General features: G+C 42.0%; 3 protein-coding genes and 1 long non-coding RNA gene across 9 annotated transcripts in view; 1 reads left to right on the forward strand and 3 right to left on the reverse strand.

Moving 5' to 3' along the window:
- Positions 1–2000, forward strand: part of LOC104810693 (serine/threonine-protein kinase SRK2C) — a 2742-nt gene extending 742 nt beyond the window's left edge. Inside the window, exons 3-10 of one of the 5 annotated variants that reach the window (XM_010537065.1) lie at positions 131–187; positions 514–638; positions 715–768; positions 873–965; positions 1048–1140; positions 1221–1325; positions 1408–1506; positions 1582–2000. In XM_010537065.1, the coding sequence (XP_010535367.1) occupies positions 131–187; positions 514–638; positions 715–768; positions 873–965; positions 1048–1140; positions 1221–1325; positions 1408–1506; positions 1582–1878 (923 nt within the window). In that variant the 3' untranslated portion in view covers positions 1879–2000. Of the gene's footprint in view, positions 1–112; positions 188–275; positions 639–714; positions 769–872; positions 966–1047; positions 1141–1220; positions 1326–1407; positions 1507–1581 lie in introns of those variants that run through there. The other 4 variants (XM_010537060.1, XM_010537051.2, XM_019202965.1 and 1 more) reach the window with 4 other exon arrangements.
- Positions 581–1413, reverse strand: LOC109116834. The gene is made up of 2 exons (XR_002024415.1): positions 1278–1413; positions 581–943 (listed from the first exon to the last, which is right to left on the reverse strand). It is a non-coding gene; the product is annotated as an uncharacterized LOC109116834 (long non-coding RNA).
- A 161-nt stretch (positions 2001–2161) lies between the features above and the next one.
- Positions 2162–7620, reverse strand: LOC104810709 (F-box protein At1g78280). Of its 2 annotated transcripts, none has more exons than XM_010537084.2 (16): positions 7253–7620; positions 6785–6895; positions 6582–6637; positions 6311–6453; positions 5985–6182; positions 5659–5858; positions 5063–5162; positions 4383–4961; positions 4162–4284; positions 3973–4053; positions 3557–3891; positions 3247–3471; positions 3067–3154; positions 2789–2957; positions 2531–2693; positions 2162–2436 (listed from the first exon to the last, which is right to left on the reverse strand). In XM_010537084.2, the coding sequence occupies exons 1-16, from the start codon at positions 7402–7404 to the stop codon at positions 2298–2300; spliced, it is 2862 nt and encodes a 953-aa protein (XP_010535386.1). In that variant the 5' UTR covers positions 7405–7620; the 3' UTR covers positions 2162–2297. The 2 variants fall into 2 exon arrangements, with proteins under 2 accessions (XP_010535386.1, XP_010535379.1); XM_010537077.2 differs by having other exon boundaries at positions 3247–3474; positions 7253–7619.
- Positions 7621–8326: 706 nt separating this feature from the next.
- The window catches only part of LOC104824788 (phospho-2-dehydro-3-deoxyheptonate aldolase 1, chloroplastic), a 3089-nt gene continuing 346 nt past the window's right edge, over positions 8327–11069 (reverse strand). Inside the window, exons 2-6 of the mRNA XM_010556956.1 lie at positions 10649–11065; positions 10168–10445; positions 9385–9661; positions 9043–9288; positions 8327–8791 (exon numbers count right to left, since the gene is read on the reverse strand). Coding sequence (XP_010555258.1) covers positions 8534–8791; positions 9043–9288; positions 9385–9661; positions 10168–10445; positions 10649–11065 — 1476 coding nt within the window. The 3' untranslated portion in view covers positions 8327–8533. The remainder of the gene's footprint in view (positions 8792–9042; positions 9289–9384; positions 9662–10167; positions 10446–10648; positions 11066–11069) is intronic.

The following is an 11069-nucleotide window of genomic DNA, read 5'->3' on the forward strand; positions in this document are numbered from 1 at the left end:
TTTTTTTTTACGGATTCAGTAAATCTGTCTTCATATTTCCAAGTTCTTTCTTTTTAGATTTTTTGAATATCTGGGTATCACGGGTTTTTTCTTTGATTCTTTCTGTGTGAAGATTGACGAACATGTGCAGAGGGAGATCATGAACCACAGAACGCTGAAGCACCCGAATATTATAAGATTCAAAGAGGTATATTCTTCATCATTATTATATTCCGCATTTCTCTTGGAGAGATTCCCTGTGGAATCTGCTTCTAAAACCATTTATATACATGCAGGAAAATCTGAAGAAATTTAAGCAGCTTTTTATTCTTGAGAGTATTATTGAGTGTTGGATTTTTTATTTTTATTTTATAGGGAGTTTTGACAGATTTGAGGGACAGAATCCTATCTTCCCTTTGCTTTCTGGTTGTAAATAGAATCAGTATCCGGTCGTATTTGAAAGAGTATAAAGATGTAACAAAATGGAACATTTTGGACTAAAGAGAAAGCTTCAGCGCAATATATATATAACAGGAAGGAATCTGATGGAAAAGCAGGTGAGGTTGACGGCAACACACTTGGCGATAGTAATGGAATACGCGGAGGGAGGAGAACTGTTCGAAAGAATCTGCAGCGCCGGCCGATTCAGTGAAGACGAGGTCCTTCATCTTCTTCTTGCCATACTACACACATTAGAAACTCGTCCATTACATTCACGTTGTCTGTCTGTGCCAGGCGAGGTTCTTCTTCCAGCAGCTCGTGTCCGGAGTCAGTTACTGTCACTCTCTGGTGATTGATTCGCATCACACCTCGTTTTCTTATTCATTTCTCCCCGTATGTATATTTTCCCCGGGAATTGAAGGGGTCTGTTTTTTGTTTGTTTGTTTCCAAAGCAAATCTGCCACAGAGATTTGAAGCTCGAGAATACGCTGTTAGATGGCAGCGCAGCTCCACGTGTGAAGATCTGCGATTTCGGATACTCAAAGGTGACGAGATAAGATCTCAGCATTGTATTAGTTTATTAGAATATGAGATGATGATGAGATTGTTCATCACATATGTATATAGTCGGGGGTACTCCATTCGCAACCAAAATCGACAGTAGGAACACCTGCGTATATAGCACCTGAAGTCCTCTCCAAGAAAGAGTATGATGGCAAGGTAATATCATCATATCCGGAGTAATATATATATATATATATATATATGTATATATGATTGTTGGTGAAATAAATATGCAGGTAGCAGATGTATGGTCATGTGGTGTCACCCTATACGTAATGCTTGTAGGAGCTTACCCTTTTGAAGATCCTTCTGATCCAAGAAACTTCCGCAAGACAATCGCGGTCAGTTAACTCTAACATGTCGTGGCTAATTAAACACTCCTGTTTGGATCCTCTGATCGGTTAAAGCTCTCTGAAACGGCAGAGAATAATGAGCTCCCAGTACTCGTTTCCTGATTACGTCCGAGTTTCGGAGGGATGCAAGCATCTTCTCTCTCGCATCTTCGTAGCGAACCCTGACAAGGTATGGAGTTTTTAAAAATGAAAGAGTGATGATGATAGATGGATGTCTGACTGTGTCATGGTGTGTGATGAGAAGAGAATAACGATGCAAGAGATAAAGAGAGACGAATGGTTTCTGAAGAACTTGCCGGTGGAGATGTGGGAAGGAGGGAGTTGGCAGATCTGCAGCGACGTGAACGAGCCCTCCCAGACGGTGGAAGAGATTTTGTCCATCATTCAGGAAGCTCGACAATCCGGCGGAGGAGCTTCCGATTCCACCGGAGGCTCAGGCTCAGGCTCCGGCGGCATCGGAAGCAACAGTATGGATCTCGACGACTTCGACGCTTACTCCGATGACATCGACACCAGCGGCGATTTCGTATGCCCCATGTGATTTTATATATAGATATATTTTGTCTGGTGAATGTTCGTATAAGGTGCAAAATAATAAACGAAGGCGAGTAATCCCCAAAGAAAATTTCTTGAGGTTTGATTCTAAATTCGGAATCTTAGATATTTTATTTTGTTACTATTTTTGTATATATATATATGTTGTTTGGCGTACCCTTTTTTTGGTTAACTGGACAACAGTGTTACTGTGGAATATTTAACAGTTTTATCTAAAATTTATAAGAAAGATAATTTTTAATTAAATAAATGGTACTTTAGACGTCACAGATTTGTAACAAGCTAGCATTGAATATGGAGTTTTAGTGTCATTACATGAAACAAAAACTAATCAGATAATTATTTTCTTATTTTTTGTATAAATATGAATATGAATAATTTTTAAAGGCGAGAGAGAAACGGAAGTCAGGGAAGAAGGGAGTAGCTGTTAAGAAGTCCCCAGACAGTAAACTCAACGTCTTCCCAGGATTCCGCAGAACGGAGTTCGTCCCATATCCCGAAGATTGCTCCCAACACATTCTCTTCGTGCAATATGCAGTAGCACCTGCGTCCCCACCGCCGCTTCCAGTTCAAACCTCATTGTTCATAAAGATTAAGAAAAAAAAAAAAAAAAAGAGTTCTGCGTTTCGATTGCTTACATTGCACGGTACGAGAGTTTGAGTTCTTTGTCCCTCGGACTCTCCCTTGACACGCGGCTCCTTACCAATGGGAGCTTGTAACTCTCCAGAAGCTTCTTTAAGAGATCCCCATCACCCCTAAACACGTCCAGGTATATGGGTATCAATTCGTATATTGGATCTCCTGCAAAAACAGTAGTAACAACCAAAAACTATGAAAACATGTCGCCTATATACACACACACACATATGCCGATTCTTGAAGTTAAGCATTATTACCTATGGATAGATTGCTGAAGTCGAGAATGTGACTTGGACGCCATGTTTTGTTTTGACAGTTGATGGAATCATCGTCATCATCCAAGGATGGTTCCATGTGAATGTTGTCGTCCATGATGTCCGAGTGTATCCATGTGCAGGGCTTGGCTTTGTCTACACAATCTTTGTCCTGCGGTCATATAGAAAGAAAAGTTGTGTTGGTCATTGAGCAATGAGTTAGTTGCCCACAGTCCCTCCATTCCAACGAGGGAGGAGAAAAAAAAAATCAGACAAGTAACCTTGTAAACACACAGCAGATCCGTGAAAAATTCATCGGGAATGTATTCGTTCACTTTGTCGATCAGCTGCCGAGGAATTGGACTACCCCTGGAGAGATTCAGTTGAAATAGTTATCAAAAGGTGAGATCTTTTACAAGAATTAAACTCGAAGAAACGTTAATATTCTCAAGGAGGGGTACCATTTTTCCAGGCGAGTGAAAACGTCTTTCTTCTTCTGGCACAGAGAACCAACGAAGATTCGCCATTCTGCAGGAATGTTCGACCTCTCTTGAACATCCATCGTGATAAGATCATTACCATCCAATGGAAATTTGATTGGTGGGTATGGCAACAGATGAAGGTTGCGTACTTGTTCTCCCAAAAAGGAAGCCAAGTTCATTGCGTCTTCCCACGACAGTTCATCTCTTCTACAACAATAATAGACATGTTATTTTCTGAAACATCTTCACAGTAATAGGTAACTAAGAGAGGGAGAAAAGATAAACATACAGCTGTGCAAATATCTTCCCTTTGCATCGTTTTGTTATAATGTACGGCCAAATATGTGTCCCGGAAGAACTGAAGGTATCCTGATTTGAGTTCTCCAGGTTTCTACGTTCTATTAGAGTCTTGCTCCAAATACCGAATGGAAATTCACCATTCACCACTGATACAGCATCTAGCCCGAGATTGCAGCCAGCGATAACATCTGGGATTCTCTTGCCATCCCAAGGGACGATTCTGTAAGACCCATTTTCGAGAAAAAGAATCCCGCTTGCCAGAACATCAGGGACATGGGTTTTCAAAGGAGAATCAGCCTGGCCAAGTACGTCATAAAATTCAAGCTGCACACAAGAAAACCAAACAATTACAATCGTAATGGATGAACAAGGAATGCTATGAGAATTTAATTTATGATTACTTGCCTCGGTTCCCAAACCATACATAGACTGTTCCAGTCCTCCTTCGACATAGAGTTTTACCACATGGTCAGACAGCAGATAAACCTAACAGTAAGAACTGAGAGAATTCAGAGATAAAGAAGAACAAGGACTCAAAATGGTTGCAAAACTTTTATGTGACAATATTTTTTTCAAGGGAACTAGTAATCTTACCGGATTGCTTCCGGTACCAACGGGAAGCTTTTCCTCATCGGTAATGGATGGCAATGCATGGAAATTACAGATTTCCTCGAGGCAGTGCAACCATTTTTCAGAATTTAAAGCAACGCATGCTCCCTAAGATGTCATTCAAACAGGAGATAATATGAGAGAGATGAAGGAAAGCAATTAGCAAGGTTAAAACTTCAACTTCAACTTCAAATAGCAGCAATTACCTTCCATATCAGCTTTCTCATCTCGGGTTTCAGAACCCAAAGCTTGAATAGCCACTCCCTCATTTCCCGTTGGCCTATAGAGTTCCCCATGCACCATGGAAAATTGTAATGGTCTCTATCTTTATCAAGAAACGAGGCTAAGAAGTCGATATCGTATGAAAACCCGTTTTTCCAAACATGATATCTCTTTGATACACCATTAGCACCCCCTTCGTGGTTTTCCATCTCTTCACCTCTATTAATCCTGATCCTCTTTTCTTTCCTGGTAAGGTCTGCATAGCTCAAAGTATCCTTGACCTCATCACTCGCCTCAATTTCAATCTCTTCCAAACTGCTTTCGTCAAGGGCAAGAAGCCCAGCACGGCAAACCCCTTTGTGACGGTAACCAGGGGCCATATCCAAACACACAAATTCAAAGTTGTTTTCATTCACGAAATTCTGGGTAACAGCCACTGTTGTTTCAATATTAAGGACACAGTGCCACCAACCACTTGGAACATAAATTGTTTCCCCGGGTAGCTGTGTACACTCAATTGGCTTGTCTTCATCAGCAAGGAGGGGGTAATAGTCTAGCCACCACTGTCCATGCAAGAGAAGAGTATCAAGAGACTGAAACTAAGAAGATGCTATGATAAAGAAGAACTCAAATGCCAAAAGCTTAGGATAGTCATGCAAGGTACCTGCAGAGATGAAGGAGTGTCGATGTTGACATCACCATCATCTTCGTTTACATGGACTGTAACACCTAGAGGCACTCTCCCAGGAGGATACAATGCCCACCTGTTTTTGAAACATAATGCAGTCATCGTCAAAATACCATATAACCCAATTCCATTCTAGTGATGAAATTATTTCACAACATCCAACAAAGTGGAAGAGAACAAATTCATATCGCAGTGTCCAACAAAGTGGGAACAGAGATAGCAGGGACTAACAACTCAATCACAGTACCCAACCTAGCAACTGAATCATGTTAATCTGATAACTAGAATGGCTCTTGGTGCATATAACTATGTAACAACCTTACACAAACATGGACAGATGAATACACATTTCAATTCAAACAACAAGTCATGGATCCAACTGATCACTTTTATGTGGTTATTCCTAGATTGTAAAATGTTCAGATATCTGCCGTGGTATCTGCATGGACCGTAACCAATATTGCCTAAACTTTCAACAGATGTTGACATAAGCGCATTAGAGGTACGCATGGGACAGTCTACCGGAAATGAATGAAACAAATAAAAGGATCCCTCAAGCCAAAAGTGCATACCTTTTCCGACCACAGAGTAAAGTATTCCAGGCGCTAGTAAGAGCAGGATCAACATGCCACGATGCACCAGACCTCTCCGGACCAACAATGAGCCATCTATATGACGGTCTACTTTCATGGTCTAAGATGTCAAACCAATCTTCTCGAAACAGATGAGGCACACTATAGTCTTTCAACAAGTCAGTTGCAACTTCTCCAAACTACAAGAAAATCTCGATTCCTTTAGGTTCATGTGCCAAATATTTTCCTTAGAACGTCTTGGACCTGCTGTAACTCTACTAATGACATGCAGAAAATGTATAGTTATTACAGAACTGTGTTAGTACCTTGTCATCGAAAACGTATAGTGGATCCTCATCCCGCTGAATATTCATGTAAGACACATAATCCTTGAACTTCATGCTGATTTTATTCGGACTTCTCTGAGATATTCTAAATGCAGTCTCCCCATATTTCTGAGTTAGCTGGTCAACAGTCCACGTACTACGGGCTGGCCAAGATTCAGCTAGACCAGCAATCAAAACCTGAAGGACAGGGGAATAAATTACAATAAGGTGTAAAACCCTGGATAAGGCATAACAGAGAGAGGAGGCACATGAAAATCAAGAGAGATACAAAAATGGATAAGAAAAATTAAATTATTAAGACATACAGGCTTCTTGGCATCATATTCCTTAGAGAACTCATCCAAGGAGAGGTCTCTCTTACGTTCCACATTCCCATCATCAAAAGAGAACCCATCTAGAGAAGTATGACATCTATAAAATCGCTTGTACAAGTACAACGAATTGAATCCTGCAGAAAGGGGTAAAGTCTGTGAGAAAAACAAGTGAATCAACATGTTCATGTCGTTAGAAAAAGGAATAAGCCACAAATAGGATTGAACTTCAAGGAAAGAAAAAGACTATGCACCAGGTTGTTACCATTGAAATGCAGCGGCTTTCTGTATGCCCCATCGTGTTCCTGAGTTACCCCTTCCCTGTATCCAGAAACCAAATCAGTAATCCCAACTTTACATAAGCAGCGGGTCTGAGAAATCCAAGGTAAACTTAACGTTCAACAATCGATTTGCACATTAAATTAAATAATATAAAAGTAGAGATTTTTCAAAGTACTCAGTACTCACAGATACAAGGTGGTATTTTTCCAGGAACCCTTGCACTGAAGTGGACCCTTTGCTCTTTTGAGGCACAGACTCAACCAAAGTGGTTCTTCATTGCACAGAATGTACATAACACTGCAAGTAAAACATACAATGACACGATTACCACAAAATGCGTAATTTTTTTGTACATCCAGGAAATGCCTCGACCATTCTGAAGAGAAATCAGGAGCATGAACCCTATAAATATAAAACATCCAAGTTTCTCAGCCGTATTGGTTCTAAACCCAATTTTCCAATAAGCAAGCTAACGACACCAAACAATGACAAAGTTCCTACCATCAGAAATAACAATACGTTTTCGTTCCCAGAATTGCTAAGAACATGAACCCAAAAGCACAAACGATAGCGAAAAAAGACACGATTAGAGACCACTGTGCGAGCAAGACACCGATTTAAATCAATCTGACATCAGAAAGAGAATTGAGAAACCTGCTGGCACAAGCGAGGCGAGCGATATCTCGAGGAGAAAGGTATTCAAGGATAAAACAGATAGTTTCATCCGGGAGGACATGGAGACCGCCGAGAGTTTCCGACCGACGATCTCTGTGTCCTGAAGTCGTCGTTTCACAAGCATCCTGCATTCCTGTTTGTTCTCTGCGAGAAATGTTTCTTCGATCCTGAAATTCGAATCGCTCGGGTACCCCAGAAAGGATCTGGAGACGAAAGAGCAAAATTTTGCAGAAGCAGTAGCGCGTGGATTTGACGAGCCGGGATTCGTGTGATCACCGTGTCCGCGGGATCTCCACGCCAAAAATATTCTCGCTGCAATTCGTTATTCGTCATTTGTCGTCGAGGAGGTAGGGCTGGAGAAACAACGCCGTTTCTGAGTAAACGCAGCGTTTGGCTTACGAAATAGCAGTGGCAAGAACGCGGAAACGGGGAACTCGAGAAAACGCGACGTAGTTTTTTGTCTTATGCTGAGAAGGAAAAAACGGCAAGTAGTCTTGAGCTCTGGGACAGGGATAGCACGCAATCAGAATGACGACACTACCAATGGGCTTTTAAAAAGCGATGTGGGCTTACAAGACCATGGTGCATTCATTAATTAACCCATGGACTCTCTTTTTTTTTTTTTTGTATTTTTCACCGTCATGGACGTAAAAATTGGAAAATCGCATAAATAGAAAATACTTAAAAAAACTTCTCCCTTTAACCTCAATTAGCAAAATCATTTTTTCCTCATCACAATTTTCCTCGCCTAATAAAGAACATTATTTAAAATATAATACGTACAGACTTCTTTTTCAATAAATAAAAATACAGTAATTTAAACAAATATTTCCAAAAAGGGCTAATATTAAATGGGAAACTAAAATAATATAGATTTGTGGGGAAGAAGATCATAATGTAGGGAATAGTGATCATACGTGTCAAATCATATGGTCCCATTCAAGTTTGCGTTTATTCCAATAAAAAGTAATGACGACCATATAATATAGATACCATATGTCATGAATGGACAATGTGGCATTATTTTACGATCCACCGTTACGGCCTACGCTCTTAAGTAAAGCAGACTCTTTATTCCAGCAAATTTGAAGTCCATCCACACACCTTGTAACGTTTTTACAAACACAACTACACAAAGAGTTCACACTCTCTCGACCCAAAATTTGGAAATTTAGAAAACCAAGTCTTACCGATATATTATATCACATACATATATAATGTATATGTTTAGGGAGCAGATGGAAACGCAAGGGAAGACGCTTAGGGAGCAAAAGACTGGAGGGACTGGATCCGTCGCTTCCTGAGGCGTTCAGCGATTATAAACGCCAGTTCTAGCGATTGCGATGCGTTCAGACGCGGGTCGCAGTGCGTGTGGTAACGCGATCCCAAGTCGTCAAATGTCACCGTTCGCGATCCGCCGATACACTCCGTCACGTTCTGACCGGTCATCTCAAGGTGGACCCCACCCGGGTGGCTTCCCTCTTGCTCATGCACGTCGAAGAACGCCCTCACTTCCGCCTGCAGCAACCAAAAAAAAAAAGAAACATTCCACCCAAAATGATTTCCGGTTTACTGATCACGAAAACCGAGTTTTCATACCGAAATGGTTTGGTGGGTTTTCTTGAAAAAGGCTCACCTAACCAAGAAAAGTAATGTCTCACCTAAAACTACAATATGCTTAGTGGTCCAATGCAATAAATCAATGTTTTTGGTTGTCACCTGTCGTAATCTCACCTACCACCAAAAAAAAAAAAAAGTCGAAAGCGTACCCTGATAGAGTCGAAAGGACGAGTCTTGAGACCGCATGGAGCCTTGATGGTGTTTCCATGCATTGGATCACTGACCCAAGTGACGATCTGTCCGGCACGACGAACTGCCCTTATCAGATGAGGAAGCTTCACCCTCATGTTCTCCGCTCCCATTCTCGTTATCACCGTTATCCTCCCGGGCTTGTTCTCCGGATTCAGTATCTCAATAATCCTCACCAGCTCATTCGGATCCATCTTGTCACTCACCTAAACCGAATGAAAACCAAAAACAATAACCGGAATTGCATGAGATTGGAATTGCAAATCTTTTACTCTGAAATGTGTCCAAAACAATAAACAGACCTTAATTCCAAGAGGGTTAGCAACACCTCTGAGGAACTCGACATGGGCACCATCGAGCTGTCGAGTGCGCTCTCCCACCCAGAGCATATGGGCAGAGCAATCATAGTAAAGGCCAGAGGTAGAGTCTAGCCGGGTCAGAGCTTGTTCATACGGTAAGAGCAAACACTCATGTGACGTCCAGAACTCAGTCGTCTGCATGATCGGGTGGTCGAGCGTCAGCCCAGCTGCATGCATGAAACCAAGCGCCTCATCCACCCGATGAGCAAGTTCTCGATACCTGGCAAAACCAATGTTGAAAGTCATAATTTTTCCCTAAATAGCAAAATGTAGCACTAAAAAGGTGCTAAAATCCCTCAGAATTTGCCGAATTTTGGCTGATAGTGTACTACCTTATCTTGAAATCTAACAAGAACCTCAATGCAAAAAAGGAACTCCGAGACAAAGTTTCAGTTTCAGGAGATATCACAGAACCAACTACGTGCAGATGCTAAAAGGAGAAGTTCTAAACTTTATGGCATCAAAACGTATAAACCCTACAAATAGATACGCAGTAAATTATTCCGAATTTCTGCAGCTCAAAACCTAAAGGTTTGTGGGTGAAACTACCAAAATTTCAGATCCTAATTGACACTCATAGTAACATCAATGGCGCAAACAGATGTGTCAGTGGTAATGCTAATTCCTAATCCTACCCATCATGAGACTAACCACAACAACCACAAGATTCCGACAGAAACACAAAACAAAAGCACAGCCAGATCAATTGAAAAGGCTAATTTTTACCTGTCTCCTTGCTCGCTGTGCTCTGTGAAATCAAGATTCCACTGAGTGACCCTCTGCATAGCGGCGTAACCACCGGTGGCAAACGCCCTCAGAAGATTCAGAGTAGCTGCAGATTGGCAATACGCTCTGATCATCCTCTGAGGATCAGGAGCCCTGGCCTTCGCATCAAAGGCGTCTCCATTGATGTTGTCCCCTCTGTAACTCGGCAGCTTCACGCCGTTTCTCTCCTCGAATGGGTCGGATCTCGGCTTCGCAAATTGACCCGCCATTCTTCCCACCTGAACCAAACACAGGAAAAAGGGATAAAAAGTCAGTCAAAGTCGAAGATTAACCCATCACAAAAAAACAATTTCATATGATTTTTTTTTTATCTTTTCCGCTGCCAAGCCTTCAACAACTAAAAAAACTTGCAGAAACTAATCCTGAGACAATTCACCGGAAAATGGGTACAGATAGTATGAATTAACCAGAGGAATCATACCTTAATTACAGGCACCTGGCCACCGAACATCAAGACGGCACCCATCTGAAGAAGAATCCTGAAAGTGTCACGAATGTTGTTAGCGTTGAACTCCTTGAAGCTCTCAGCACAGTCGCCGCCCTGCAACAGGAAGGCCTCTCCCATTGCGGCCTGACCCAGTCGCTCCTCCAGGATCCTGGCCTCACCGGCGAAAACAATCGGCGGAAACGCATCGATTGTGTTGAGCACCGACTCCAGCTCCGCCGCATCCGGGTACTCCGGCTGCTGCAGAGCCTTCTTTGATTTCCAGCTGTCCATAGTCCATTTCCCCTGACCCACATTTCCACCCACCGCCGTCTTCAACGCCGGAGACGCCCCCGCTTTCTTGGCCGGTGCCTCCTGATTCGGTGGCTTGGGGTCCGTCTGGACGGCGGAGATTCGG

Source organism: Tarenaya hassleriana, unplaced genomic scaffold (genome assembly GCF_000463585.1).
Source record: "Tarenaya hassleriana unplaced genomic scaffold, ASM46358v1 Cleome1, whole genome shotgun sequence".
NCBI classification, from domain to species: Eukaryota; Viridiplantae; Streptophyta; class Magnoliopsida; order Brassicales; family Cleomaceae; genus Tarenaya; species Tarenaya hassleriana.

What these genes read in the sequence shown, in the direction of transcription:
- LOC104810709 (XM_010537077.2), bottom strand. Translation starts at nt 7,404, where the DNA reads ATGCAGGATGCTTGTGAAACGACGACTTCAGGACACAGAGATCGTCGG. An exon ending in CGCCTCGCTTGTGCCAGCAG is followed by an intron (nt 6,896 to 7,252) that starts GTTTCTCAATTC and finishes TTTTACTTGCAG; the next exon opens with TGTTATGTACATTCTGTGCA. An exon ending in ACACTCCTTCATCTCTGCAG is followed by an intron (nt 4,962 to 5,062) that starts GTACCTTGCATG and finishes TTGCATGGACAG; the next exon opens with TGGTGGCTAGACTATTACCC.